This window comes from Furipterus horrens, unplaced genomic scaffold (genome assembly GCF_987537825.1).
Source record: "Furipterus horrens unplaced genomic scaffold, mFurHor1.1.pri manual_scaffold_2, whole genome shotgun sequence".
Lineage (NCBI taxonomy): Eukaryota > Metazoa > Chordata > Mammalia > Chiroptera > Furipteridae > Furipterus > Furipterus horrens.
The window spans coordinates 138,792,444-138,807,189 of NW_028327172.1; the positions used below are offsets into that span (position 1 = coordinate 138,792,444).

At 36.3% G+C, this 14,746-nt stretch overlaps 1 protein-coding gene across 1 annotated transcript in view; it reads left to right on the forward strand.

Moving 5' to 3' along the window:
- Positions 1-14,746, forward strand: part of LOC150019586 (ankyrin repeat domain-containing protein 26-like) — a 60,051-nt gene that overhangs the window by 9,422 nt on the left and 35,883 nt on the right. Inside the window, exons 2-5 of the mRNA XM_090267364.1 lie at positions 3,411-3,462; positions 3,730-3,856; positions 9,598-9,811; positions 11,389-11,566. Coding sequence (XP_090123490.1) covers positions 3,411-3,462; positions 3,730-3,856; positions 9,598-9,811; positions 11,389-11,566 — 571 coding nt within the window. The remainder of the gene's footprint in view (positions 1-3,410; positions 3,463-3,729; positions 3,857-9,597; positions 9,812-11,388; positions 11,567-14,746) is intronic.

The window sequence follows — 14,746 nt, forward strand, 5'->3', positions numbered from 1 at the left end:
ATTTGAGAAGACTGATTCACTAACTGGTGGTCAGTTAGAGATCGGGATGATAGATGTTGAAATCCATAATTTTTTTTATTTCTGGGTGAAGGAATATGAGAAATGGTTATATTTTCTGGAAATAAAGCAGCCTATGTAGTGTACAGGCTAAGACAAGAGGATTTGCAGCTATATCAGTGTTGAAAATTTAAGATAACAAGTGATTCTTACATACTTCCACCCAAGTTGGAGGCATAGGTAGACATGCTTTGCCTCCTCGAACAGCATAAGAAGGATCACGATTAACTTCAAAACAAAAACCAACCATAACTGCCAGAAAATCAAACTGTATGGAAGTCCGACAATCAAGGGTTTAAAGAAATACAGTATTTCCTCACTTATCGTGGGTATTACATTCTAACCGCCCCCCCGCGATAGGTGAAAATCTGTGAAGTAGGAACCTTACATTTATTTTAGTATTTTTATGTATTTTAAGGCTTTATAAACCCTTCCCACACACTTATAAACCGTTCCTAGTCCCTTATTAACCTTTCTCCCTCCAATACTAAACTTTTCCACAGTTTTATAAACACTACTTACGTTCTTAAACATATTCTACACTCTTAAACCTATGTAACTTTAACAGCATACGTATACAGTACCACAAAATCCTGCGATATAGCCAAAAATCCGTGATAAATAATTAAATATAATGTTTTTTAAAATCCCGTGATACAGTGAACCGCGATATAGAGAGGGACTACTGTATTCATCCAGGCAGGTAGGAGGAGCGGCGATGGGGAGCCAATTTGGAGAGGACGTAATTTGGTGGCAGCCAGTGGAATGGGCGGTCCCACATACACATGTGGCAGATAAAAGCCCAGAGGAACAACTCGGAAGCAATTCCAGACCCAGGCCAGACAACACAGCCTCAGGTTCCAGTACTGGGAAAATAAAGCCTCGTAGCTTTTGGCTGTTAAAATCAGTTGGGGTTGGGCAGCAGAAGAAACTGCCTATCTCTCAGTAGAGTCCATTTAGAGGACCCCCCCCCCCACAGTCCTAGAACATATGCAAACCCACCCATCTGGGCACCACCACCAGGGCAACAGCTAGAGGGGTGCCAGTTGCATTATTCCCTCTCTGACCCCTCCCCCGCATGCAGCACCACAAATGATGAAACCGGCCATCCTGCACTGACAAAACCTAAGGCTCCCTTTACAATGTAACAGGTGCGCCCAGACAGGGAATCAAGAAGCACTACAAGTGATGAAAAGCAAGGACCTACAACCAAGATTACCCTATCCAGCAAAGCTATCATTTAGAATAAAAGGGCAGAAAGTGCTTCCTAGACAAAGTAAAGCTAAAGGAGTCCATCATCACCAAGCCATTATTATATGAAATGTTAAAGGGACTCATTTAAGAAAAAGATCAAAACTATGAACTGTAAAATGACAACAAACTCAACTGTCAACAACTGAATCTAAAAAAAACTAAGCAAACAACTAGAACAGGAACAGAACTATGGGTATGGAGATCATATGGAGGGTTATCAGCAGGGTGGGAGAAGGGGGATAATAGAGGAAAAGATTCAGGGATTAAGAAGTGTAACTGGTAGGTAAAAAATAAGACAGCGACGCTAAGAATAGTAAAGGAAATGGAGAAGCCAAAGAACTTATATGCATGACCCATGGACATGAACTAAGGAAGGGATTGCTGGAGGGAAGGGGGGTACCAGGCAGAGGCGGGGAAAGAGGAAAAAATTGGGACAACTGTAATAGCATAATCAATAAAATATACTTAAAAAAAACAAGTGACCCTTAAAATAAGCAGTTTCTAGAAATAGTTGCCATGGAAGTCAGATTGTAGTAAATAAGTGTAAACCACTCCTTAGAGAATTTTTACTGGGAAAGGCAATAGACAAATGGATGATGATGGAAGAAGAATGTGGAGTTCCAAGGGAGTTTTCTTTTTTCTTTTAAAACAGGAGCTTGTAGAGTATCTCTGTATGTTGTTGGAAATCATCCAGTATAGAAGGACATGTCTATTAAATATGAGTTATTTGCATTTCCAAGTATCAGCTCATTGATTGTATTACATTATATTTTAAAAATTAGAGTGAACTAATTGTCCATACTATTTCTATCACATACACATATGTGGAGTTGGATCCACATTGGAATATTCTCATATATTGAATATGCAGAAAATTAAAAGTTATGTGATCATACACAGATTTTTTTAAATTATATAATTGTAAACATAAACACTGAGACCATACTGAATAGAATTTAATTATTTCTTAAAAATTCTGGATATTATTATAATGCCTTTGACAGTATTACCATGAATAGCTATGATTTTATAAGGTATTTGAAAGTATTAGGTTATATTAAGTCTCTTAGATTGTGGGGGAAAGAGGAAGATTTTATTTATGTGCAACAGAAAAATAAACCTGTAACAATCTATCGCAGATTATTAATTTTGGATTATAAAGTTCTAAAGTATTAAAACCATGCCTTCTATACCAATAGTGCCATTAACACATACTGTGTTCTCAGTAAGTATATTTTGAATGTGTCATTAAACAATTGAATGGATGAATGAATGCCTGTTGATGAATTTATCAAAAATATGTTTAGGTTATTAAAAGAATATTTTCAATATGGCCTAGGTACAAAATTCTTTTTATTTTTAAAAAGTATGTGTAGTATTCAGAAATGATTATTAGTAATTATAGCTAGAAATGGAATAATAATATAAATTCATTTGCTATCATGGTACTTAAAAACACTTAAAAATAAGTGTTACTTTCAAAGCATATTGTGAAACATGTTTTGAAGACAGATTTCCTGGGTTTGAATTCTAGATCTGCTATTGAACACCTCTATAGACTCTGGCAAATTACTTAACCTTTCTAAGCCTCATTTTCTTTCGTTGTAAAATACCTAATATATTGCCTACATCCAAGATTTTTTGCAAGGATTAAAATGTACCTAAGACATGTAAAATGCTCACGCTCATGTATACTAGTTGCATATTAAGTCCTCAAAAAGCTAGTATCGTGACTATTATAAAATGTTTCCTTCATATAAGGGTTTAAGGATTACCTTCCAACTAGGAATTAGTGCCAGTAAAAACTTGTTTTTATTGAAAATGACAATAAAAAAATATGGTATATTATTACTTACTAATAAATAGTGCAAGTAACAAACATTATGTTTTCCTTTGGGCTTGACTATCAGCTTGATCTAAATTTAATATTTCATGTTATTATTATTAATATTTTCTTTGTTCCTTAATGTCAGTTTTTCTTTTTATTTGTTGTTTAATTACAAATACAGACATTTTATATAGGAAACAATAGGTTTAGATATTCTTTGTATCTTAAGTATTTAATATTTACCGGGAAGGATTGTTAATTTTCTTTTTAGGTCTGCAGAGAAAATGCCTCATGAAGAGAAAACGTCTAGTAAAGGGAACAAGGTATTGTGAAAAATAAATTATCAAAAATATTATTTGTAGTAAAAAAATTAGAATATAGTGAAACAATAGAAAATCTTCCTATGTTATAGAGACATACTTTCTGAAAGTAATTTAGACATACTAGTTATTGATAAAGGCACCTTCCTTATAAAAATCAGTTCTTTTAAAATACCTATGTTTTTGCTTTTATAAAAGTGGATTATTTATTACCTCTGTACACCTAATATATATTATCAACATTTGAAACACAGTATTATTTATTTGTAGGTCGAAGAGAAATTTAATCCCAGTCATCTGAATTTAACTCAGTCATCTGAAACAGTTTCTGAGTTGCCTGACTCCAATTGTAATAATTTCTTGTTGCTAATTGAACAACTTGGCATGGATTGTAAAGGTAGGACCATTGTATACATATAAAGCATTTTTATGTATACGGTAGTAATAATATATGTACAACTTGTCTAGTATTGAACCACAGAGCACTGACGTGTTGTATGGTTACTTATCTAAGAAATATGTTTTATATTACTATAAGGTGAGAGCAATTGTATGCTCTCAGCCAAAGAGCTATGGTAGTTTCCACTGTATTTTTCTCAGTGTGAATGGCAATGCCTAGTGTGTTTATTGACTGTTTCTCTCCAATGTCTTCACCCAAGGTTATGTCTGAAAATTCCCTCCTAGGATATTAAAATAACCTCATAACTTTTTCCTGCCATTTCACCTCCTGGAACTTTGGTCTACATTGCAGCTATAATTATTATATATTTTTTAAAAATTCAGATCTCATTATGTTTAAAACCCAGCCTTTACTTCTTATGCTCTCAGGTTAAAGCCACAATAGCCTCTAGCTTCATTTGGTATAATTTCCTATCCTCTTTCCATCTGTGTCGCAACCACTGACTTATATGTTTTTTCCTATAATAGTGCTTATTTTCCAACGGCTTGGTTAGGTAAACTACACATATGTGAAGTTTATAGTTTGATAGTTTTTTTAAGTATGTTTTATTGATTATGCTATTACAGTTGTCCCAATTTTTTCTCCTTTGTCCCCATCCACCTGGTACCCCCCTTTAGTTCATGTCCATGGGTTATGCATATAAGTTCTTTGGTATAAACCCCATCTGGTTATGACAGATTGTCCTTTTGATGTATTGTTGGATTTGATTTGCAAATGTTTTGTTTAGAAATTTAACCTCCATGCTCATGACATAACTTTTTTTCTTACAACATCTTTGTCTGCTTTTGGTTTCAGGGTATTAGCGAATGAGTTGGGGCATATTTCTGCTCTTCATTGTTTGAGAGAGTTTGTATTATTTTTTTCTAAAATGCTTGGTAGAATTCACCAGTATAGCCATTTGGACCTGGAATTTTCTCTTTTCAGAAAGGTCTTTAACTAGGACTTTAGATTCTTTATAGATATAGGGCTATTTAGCTTATTTTCTGTTCTTTCTTGAGTTTTTATAATTTCTGTTTTTCAAGGAATCGACCCACTTCATCTGAAATGTCAACTTTATTTACATAAATTTTATAATATTACTGTTATTTTCTGTAAAATCTGTAGTAATGTCACATTACTTATTTCTAATTTTGGTAATTTGTGCCTTCTCTTTTTTTCTTTATTGGCCTGCCATAGATTCTCAGAAAGCAATTGTTATATTGACTTTTCTCTACTTTTTATTTTCTCTCTTATTGATTTTGTCTTTGATATTTATTATTTCATTTCTTTTTATTGCTTTAGGTTTACTTTGTTCTTATGTTTCTAAGTTCTTTTTTTTTAATACGTTTTATTGATTATGCTGTTGCGGTTGTCCCAATCTCTTTTCCCTCTTCTCCCCGCCACTCAGTGACCCCCCTCCCTCCAGTTGCCCGCCCCCCTTAGTCCATGCCCATTGGTTGTGCATATAGTTCTTTTCAACATCTTCCTGTCTACTCCACTCCCTCCTACTGTGCTTCTTAATTCCTGTGCCATCTCCCTCCCTTTCCCCCCTCCCCCTCCCTGTTGATCTCTCCCCATAGTGTTCCCCATACCTATAATTCTTTTTCCACTCTCGTTGCCTACTTAGTCTGCCTTTGTTTCGATTCTCTAGCTTCTGTTGTTGGTTGTTGTAATACAGTTTTCATATTAATGTTCATAGTTTTGATCCTCCTGCTAAACCAGTCCCTTTAACATCTCATATAACAGTAGTTTGGATCTAATGAACTCCTTCAGTTTTACTTTGTCCTGGAAGCATTTTCTCTGCCCTTCTATTCTGAATGACAGTTTCGCTGGATGGAGTATTCGTGGCTATAGGTGTTGGATTTTCATTACTTTGAATATTTCTTGCCAGTCCCTTCTTGCCTGCAGGGTCTCCTTTGAGAAATCAGCTGATAGTCTCCTTGGGACCCCTTTGTACATAATTTTTTCTTCTCTCTTGCTGCTTTTAAGATTTTCTCTTTCTCTTTAATTTTTGACTATTTGATTATAATGTGTCTTAGAGTGGCTCTCCCTGGGTCCAGTTTTTCTGCAACTCTCTGTGCTTCCTGGACCTGTAAGTCTATTTCCTTTCCCAAGTTAAGGAAGTTCTGCTTCATTATTTTTTTCACATAATTTTTCAATTTCTAGTTCTTCTTCTTCGCCTTCTGGCAACCCTGTAATTCAGATATTCGCTCTCTTATAGTTGTCCCAGAGGTTTCTGAGCTTTTCCTCATGTTCCTCCCTTTTTCTCCTCCTCCTCTTTCTGCACTGGTTGACTGTTTGTTCCTTCCCTACGTTACGATTTGTTGATTTGATCCCTGGTTTTCCTTCCCTCACCACTTGTTTCATATGTGTTTTCATTCATTTCAGCAGGACTAGCCTTCTTTCCTTCCCCGTCTTGATTAAGTCCCACTGTTATTTCTGTAAGCTGTTTATAACTATAGCCCTGAACTGAGCCTCAGAAAGATTATCTATCTGCTCATCCATTAATTCGTGTATTTGCTTTCTGGTCAGCTGCGTGATTGGTATCTCTATCTATCCCTGCCATCCTGGCAGGTTTGTTTACCTTTCCTTCTTGGGCGGGGCTGTCACACCTCCTACGCTATAGGGGGCAGAGCCCCGTGCTCTCATCACTACCGGGCAACCCTCCTCACCACACTGTGGTGCTTTGTGTGGGGTCCAGGGTCCAAGATGGATTCCTGCCGTTTACTCTCCACTGAGACCAGGAGCCTCCTTCTCCGTCCCCACGCCCTCTGAGCCTCACAGTCTGAGGCAATTGGGGTCTGCCTTCCCCGGGTTGGAATTGCGAGCTGACGGGTCGGGACTGCAGCCGGGGGTGCTCCCCAGGTGCTTCTCACCTCCCCTTAAACACGGGTGCCTGTGCTTATCGCAGTCCCGTCGCTCGTCGCTGCTGCTGCCACTGGCAGCACGGCTTGATCTCTCCACCCCAGCTTTGCCTCTTCTACCCATCTGGACGAGCACCACTTGTTTATAACTTCATATGTAGCTTTATTTTCTGTAACTTCTGGTTATTTCTGGTTTTGCAGTAGTTGTAGTCCTTCTTAGTTGTGGAGGGAGACAGAGCGTGTCAGTCTAGGCCTCCATCTTGGCCGGAAGTCCTACTCTAGTTTCTTTTTTTTTTTTAAGTATATTTTATTGATTATGTTGTTACAGTAGTCCCAATTTTGTTTGTCATTTCTTAATGTGGACACTAAGGTTACTGATTTGAGACCTTTCTTTTTTTCTAATAGATTCTTAGTGCTGTAAATTTCACTGTTAAGTAGCATTCCACAAAGTCTAATATATTCATTTTTATTTACATCCAGTTTAAAATACTTTTCAAATTTCTCTTTTCATTACATCTTTGACTTAGGGGTTCTTTAGATGTATGTTACTTAGTTTCCAAATACTTGAATATTTTCCAGAGATATTTTTCGTTTTGATTTTCAATTTGATATCTTTGTGACTAGGGTGAATATTTTATATGACTTAAATCCTTTTGGCTGACTCTTTTTATTAAGATTTATTTTATGACCCAGAATATAGTTTCTTCTGGTAGGTATTTCATAGGTACTTAGGAAGAGAAGTGTGATGTTCAAGTCTACTATATCCTGGATGATTTTCTGCCTACTTGTTCTATCATTTATTGAGTGAGTACATTTAAAATCTCAGACTGTAATTGTGAATTTGTCTATTTTTCTTTGCAGTTCTATCAATTTTTGCTTCATGTATTTTGATGCTGTTAAGTGCGTGATCATTTAGGATTATTATACTGCTTATTAATTTATCATTATGCATTGATCTTTCTAATTACTGATACTATTTTTTGCTTTGAAATCTACTTTGGTGTTAAGATAGCCACTTACCTCAGTCCTCTTTTGTCTGGTGTTTGAGTCTTATTTCTTATTTCTAAGCTTTTACAGATTTTGTGTCTTTATGTTTAAAGTTCATTTCTTATAGGTGGTATGTAGTTGGGTCTTGGTTTTTTATCCAGTTGGACAGTCTGTCTTTTAATTGAGGTTTTTAGACAGTTTTAATTTAATGTGATTGGGAGTACAGTAGGTTTGAATCTGTCGTTCATGCTGCTTGGTTTCTTTTTGTCCCATCTGCTCTTTGTTCCTATTTTTATCTCTTTCTGTCTTCTTTTAGATTAATCGAGTGATTTTTATGATTTAGTTGTATGTCTTTTTTTGGCTTATTTGCTATATAACTCTTGCTATTATAGTGGTTGGTTTATGGTTACTTTATGATAAATAACTAAATTATCACAGTCTACTTTCAAGTAATATTATAGCATATTATATGTAATATATAAGAACATTGTAATAAGTTACTTCAATTTCTTCTCTACTAGCCAGATCTGTCCTAGATCTGTGGAATTATATTTTTCATTGAGTTTAGAAAGTTTTTGGTCATTGTGTCTTCAAATATTTTCCATCCCTTCCTCCTGCTTCTTTGGGAATTACACATTAGGCATTTAAGTTTTCTCACAATTCACTGATGAGAAATTTACTAACTTTTATTTTGTGATGTCTAATATGCATTTATTCCCATCCAGTATATTTTTCATGTCTGACATTATAATATACATCTTTATAAGTGCAATTTATTTTTAAATAGCTTTCATGCCTCTACTTATCTTTTTGAGCTTTGTTTGGGATTTAGTTAAGTTCCTTATAAACAGTTTGATCCTTTCTGGTCTTGCTCTGACAATGTTAGGTGAAAACAGAGCAGTGCTTTACCAATGGCTACTCTCCACTACTGAGGCAAGACTTTTCTGCCTGCTCTGTTCATTGGCCTGTGAGTTATGAGGTTTTTTTTTCAGCCTGGCTAATGGAAATAGATACCATTCTTGGTTCTTTGTGAACACCAGGTTACTGCTTCCTCCACTCTTTTCATATATTTGTTTTCTCTGGTCTGTGGTGATTCTGCTCTGCTCCCTCTTCTCCAGGATTCCAACCTGTGACCTCTACCTGCCTGAGTTTCATCAGACCCTCAGCTTCATCACCCAACCCAAGGAGTCTGGTGGACTCTGCCTCAGTTCCTTCTCCCTGTGTTGTGGCCTGTAAATTCTCTAAAGGCAGTGAACTGGGACATTCACTTCATTGGGCTCACTTCATTTGTTTCAGGAATCGTTGTCCTTCATTGCCTGAAGTTCGTTGTCTCAAAAGTAATTTTTTTAGTGTATTTTTTCTATTTTGTTTTTGCTTGTTTCCTGTAGGAAGGTAAATCAGTACCTATTACTCCATCTTGTTAGAAGCAGATTGCATAGAACTTTGGCACGTGCTGTAGAGTGTCTAGAATGTTCTCCTTCCTCCTTTGCCTGATTGCTTCCTGCTCATCTTGCCTTTGTCACTGTACGCATCTCTTCTTTGGGGAAATCTTCTTGGGCCCAGTCTAGATTGAATTCTATTATATGATCATAGAACTCTTAATTTACTTACAATATCTACCTGAATTTATAATTGTCATTTAATTTGTCTTTTTCCTCCAATAGACTTTAAACAAGAGCCAGGAGTCTTGTCTGTTTTATTTGCAGAGCTTAGTATATATAATCTCTTCCACATTGTAGGTACTCAATATATATTTGTTCAGTATATGAATGAATGTGAAAATGCACAGTCCTTTAGAAACAAAAAGTACTCAAATGTTTTTCTATTTTTGTTTTCTTGCTGATGCAGATTCTGTTACCTTATTGAAAATGCAAGCCTCATTTCTTTCATATGAAAGGTTGCTAGAACTGAAGATGAATCATTGTGAAATACTTAAAGAAAATATTAAAAATATGGAAAATAAGGGTAGTGTACTACAGAAGGAGCTCTCAGAAACAAAAGAAATGAAATCACTGTTAGAACATGAAAAAGTACAATGGGAACAAGAACTCAACAGCTTGAGGTATTGAATAGTTTATTTTTAAAGAAATATTTAAATATTTACTTTTATTTTTATATACTCTTCGTATTTGTAGGAAAAGTCTTATAATTGCCTTCTTACCATTTAAGATTTCACAGGAAAGAACACATCTTCACTACTATGGGGTATGACATTTTTGGAATAATATAACAATTTTTAACAGTGCATACTTCGAGTTACAAGATAATGTATATTTTTTAAGTCATCATTTGAATTACCATATAGAAGTCCATCATATGGAAACCTCATTATTTATTTAACCAGTTGAATTTTAGTAGTTTTTCATTATTGTGTATTATAATTAATCCTGCCAGCAATGTCTGTTATATAAGTCTGTTCCTACATTTTTTGATTATATACTCTAAATAAAATTTTTAATAGAATCTTATTTGGTTAAGTGTAAGAACTTTATAAAAGGATCTTTGTTCATATTCCTAAATTGTCCCAAGACAGTTCATATTAATTTGCACTCCCATCAACAGAGTATGAAATGGCCATTTTAATCAAGACAGGAAAAAAAAATGTTTTTAACTAATGCAGTTTTAGTTTTAATATATGCATGGAATGGAGAAGGATGACTGATTAGTGTGCTCAACATCTTTCTTACACATAGATGACACTAACTTGAAGGTCTGTACTAAAAGCATATATTATTCTTTATTGTTGATTTAATTAATTCTATCTTATTCCAAAGGGATTTTAAATGGATGTATAAAATAGATAATAATGGAAAAGATAAATTGAAAGGGTTACAAAAGAAGAAACATAAAAATAGTGTTAAGCAACAGACTCCCTAGCCTAGTCTTAGATTACAGTATTCAGCAGATATATCTTGTGTAAAAGACTTCTACAGATACTGTCCTACACTGTGAATCATTTTTAGGAGCACCCATGATATTTTGTGAAGCTGAAATTGTATTTCTAGAGAATTTACAAACCTGTTTATAGAAAACCACTTCTCTTTCTAATTAGTAACTATAACATGTGTTGTCCTAATGCAGGAGTAATTATGATTGTGCAAAAAAGGATAATTTCAGTTCTACCTTTACTGAATAATTCAAAATTTTCTTTTCTACAGCATTTACCACAATTACTACTGACTAAAACCTACTAAGTAACAAAAAGTTTTTCATTTCTCATATATATATATATATATTCCAAAAATTTATATGGAACCAAAAAAGGCTTCAAATAGCTTCAGCAATCTAGAGAAAGAAAAACAAAGTTCAGGGTATCACAATACATATCACACTGTACTACAAAGCCATTGTATTCAAAACAGTCTAGTACTGGCATGAGAACAGGCATGTATATCAATGGAACAGAATAGAGAGCCCAGAAATAAACAAACAAATACATATATATTTATATTATATATATATAATATATATATAATTTCAGAAGAGATTGAAGAAATAAAAACATGAGACCTAGCAAGAAAAATTTCAATAACAGGAATTTCATTATAATAATAAACCAGCATATGTGGAACCAGATCATAAAATGAACATTTTATTTTCTAACAAAATGAATTTTAAGATAAGTATATTTAACTGCAGACTTACATTAAAAGAGGGAAAAAAGAAGAGAAGTATGCATTCATTATATGACAAAACAAAGGAGCAGTTAAGAAAAAGAGAAGACCAATATATTAAAGAAGTTGAAATGAAACAACTTGAAACTGCTCATAGAACACTAGAGACGGAATTGAAGGTTGTAAGAATAAATTTCAATCAGGTAAATTTATCTTTTGTAAAAATGTCTTATTTCTGTGTGTGTGTGTGTGTGTGTGTGTGTGCAATGGCTAAGCTTTCCTTTGGGGAGACAGAGCTTTGCCTTTTTAAAAAATATATCAATTAGAGTTTAAATTCAAATTCAATATTTTGTATTTGTTTCGTTTCAGGTGTACAGCATAGTGATTAGACAATCATATACTTTACAAAGTGGTCCCTCAGATTTCAAGTACCCACTTGGCACTGTACATAGTTATGTAACGTTTTTGACGGTATTCCCTATGTTGTACTTTATATCACCATGCCTATTTTGTGACTACTAATTTGTACTTTTCTTTCATTCTTTTTTCTTTATTTTTATTGTTGACACTATTACAGATGTCACACTTATCCCCACTTTGCCCACATCTACCCAGTCCCCAAACCTTCTTCCCTCTGGCCATCAGCACACTATAGTCTGTGTCTATGGGTTATGCATATATGTTCTTTGACTAATCCATTTACCTTCTTTTTTTTTTTGTATGTTTTATTGATTATGCTGTTATAGTTGTCCCAATTTCTTTTCCCTTTGCTTCCCTCCACCCAGAAACCCCCCGCCCTCTAGCAGCCACCCCCCTTAGTCCATGGGTCATGCATAAAGCTCTTCTCAACATACCCCTGTCCATTCCACACCCTCCTACTATGCTTCTTAATTCCTGTACCATTTCCCTCCATCTCCCCGCTTCCTTCTCCCTGCTGACCTCCCCCCACATGCTCCCCATACCTATGATTCTGTTCCCACTCTAGTTGCCTCCTTTGTTTGCCTTTGTTTCCATTCTTAACTTCTGTCATGATAGTTGGTTGTGTAGTTGTGATACTGTTTTCATTTTAATGTTCATAGTTTTGATCTTCTTTTTCTTAAATAAGTCCCTTTAACATTTCATATAATAATGGCTTGGTGATGATGAACTCCTTTAGCTTTACCTTGTCTGGAAGCACTTTATCTGCCTTCCATTCTAAATGATAGCTTTGCTGGATAGATTTATCTTGGTTGTAGGTCCTTGCTCTTCATCACTTTGAATATTTCCTGCCAGTCCCTTCTTGCCTGCAAAATTTCCTTTGAGAAATCAGCTAGTAGTCTTATAGGGACCCCTTTGTAGATAATTCTACTCCTTTCTTTCTGCTTTTAAGATTCTCTCTTTATCCTTAACCTTTGGCATTTTGATTATGATGTGTCTTGGTGTGGTCCTCCCTGGGTCTAGTTTGTTTTGAACTTTCTCTGCTTCCTGGACCCAAATGTCCATTTCCTTCCCCAAATTAGGGAAGCTTTCCGTCATTATTTTTTCACATAATTTTTCAATTTTTTGCTCTCCCTCTTCACCTTCTGGCAACCTTATGATTCAGATGTGGGCACATTTATAGCTGTTCCAGAGGTTTTAAACCTCCCCTCATTTTTTTTAAATTCTCATTTCCTCCTGTACTGGTTGACTGTTTATTTCTTCCTTATGTTCCAATTTGTTGATTTGAACCCTGGTTTCCTTTCCCTTACCACTTGTTTCATATGGATTTTCCTTCATTTCAGCAAGGATAGCCTTCATTCTTTCCCTGTCCTATTTAATCTTTGCTGTCAAGTCTGTGAGCATCTTGATCACCAATGCCTTGAACTGCGCATCTGTTGTCTGTCTTCTGATCTGTTAGGTGTGCTATCTGCTGGTTGCTTAGTTGTGTCACTGGGACTTTGATCTGCCACCTTCTCTGTGTCCTCATCATGACTGCTTTCTGTGTTTGCCTCTGTGACCTGGGTGGGGCTGTCGTGCCTCTTACATTACAGGAGGCAGAGCCTGAGGTATTCATTGGTGCTGGCAACCGTTTCACTGTTTTGGCACTGTATGTGGGGGAGGGGTCAGAGAGGGAAATGTGCTGGTTGCCGCCACTTTTCCAGGCACTTCTCCCCCTTCTGGTACTAAGCAAGCTGCCTCCTTTTGGAGACCAGTAGCTTCTTCCTCCATCCCAGCCCCCACCTGCTTTCACAATCAGAAGCAATGCGGCTCTCTTTTCCCCGGTGCGGTAACCGCCCGCTATTCGGTCTGTTTTGGCGCTGGGGCCGCTTCTCAGGTTTAAACTGTATGGCTGTTTTTCAGCCCGGGTACAGCTTCCCGCGCCCAGCAGCCACTCACCTGCCCAGCATCACCCCCGCAGCCCCTGCAGCCACTGCTCTGCTCCTCTTTCTCTCCATCGTGGCTCTGCCCCTCCAACCTTTCTGGCTGATTATTACTTCTTTATTTCTTTGCTGAACTTCCCTGTAGTTTCGACTTTCTGGGTTTTCTGGTTTTTTTCAGTTTTGACGTGGTTGTAAATTTCTTTTTAGTTGCGAGGAGACACAGCATGTGTATTTACGCCTCCATCTTGGCCAGAGGTCCTCCTTCACCTTCTTTTATCCAATTTCCCCATGTTTCCTCTGATCTGACAGCTGTCAGTCTGTTTCATGTGTCCGTGCCTCTGTTTCTATTTTGTTTGTCAGTTTATTTTTGTTCATTAGATTTCACATGTAAGTGAAATAATATCGTACTTTTCTTTCTCTGGCTTATTTCACTTAACATAATAATCTCCAGGTCCTTCCATGCTATCACAAAAGGTAAGGTGTCCTTCTTTTTTATATGGCTGAACAATATTCCATTGTGTAAATGGATCACAGCATTTTTATCCACTCTTTTTTTTTCCAATTCATTTTTTTATAGTTTATTTAATTTATTTGTTTGTTTATTTATTTAGGCAGAGGACCCCGCTCTGAGTCCCCGCTCTCAGACTTAAGACCCTTTATAATTTTATAAAGGACAATGAGTGAAGGTCTTGTGCTCCTCTAGCTGCTTCAGGCCGGCATGGTCGTCATCCTACCTACCCTTGGGTCCAGAAATCCCTAAAAAGAGTCGGGGTGTGGAGGGGAGGGTGGCCTTCCCACATGGGGAAGGATCTTGCAGACCCCAGGTCAGCTGGCTGTCCCTGGACAATGGCATGCTTGGTTTAACAGGTTGCCATCCTTGTTGTATTGTGGGGCAACAGATTTGGCAACAGGGTTAAAAGCCATCACTCAATCCATAACCACTAGATGACAAAAGGCAAGTATTAATTTTTCAATGTCCCACATTAGGGAAAAAAGGGGCTCCTTTGGAGAAAGGTGTGCCAGGCACATCACACCTGTCCAAAA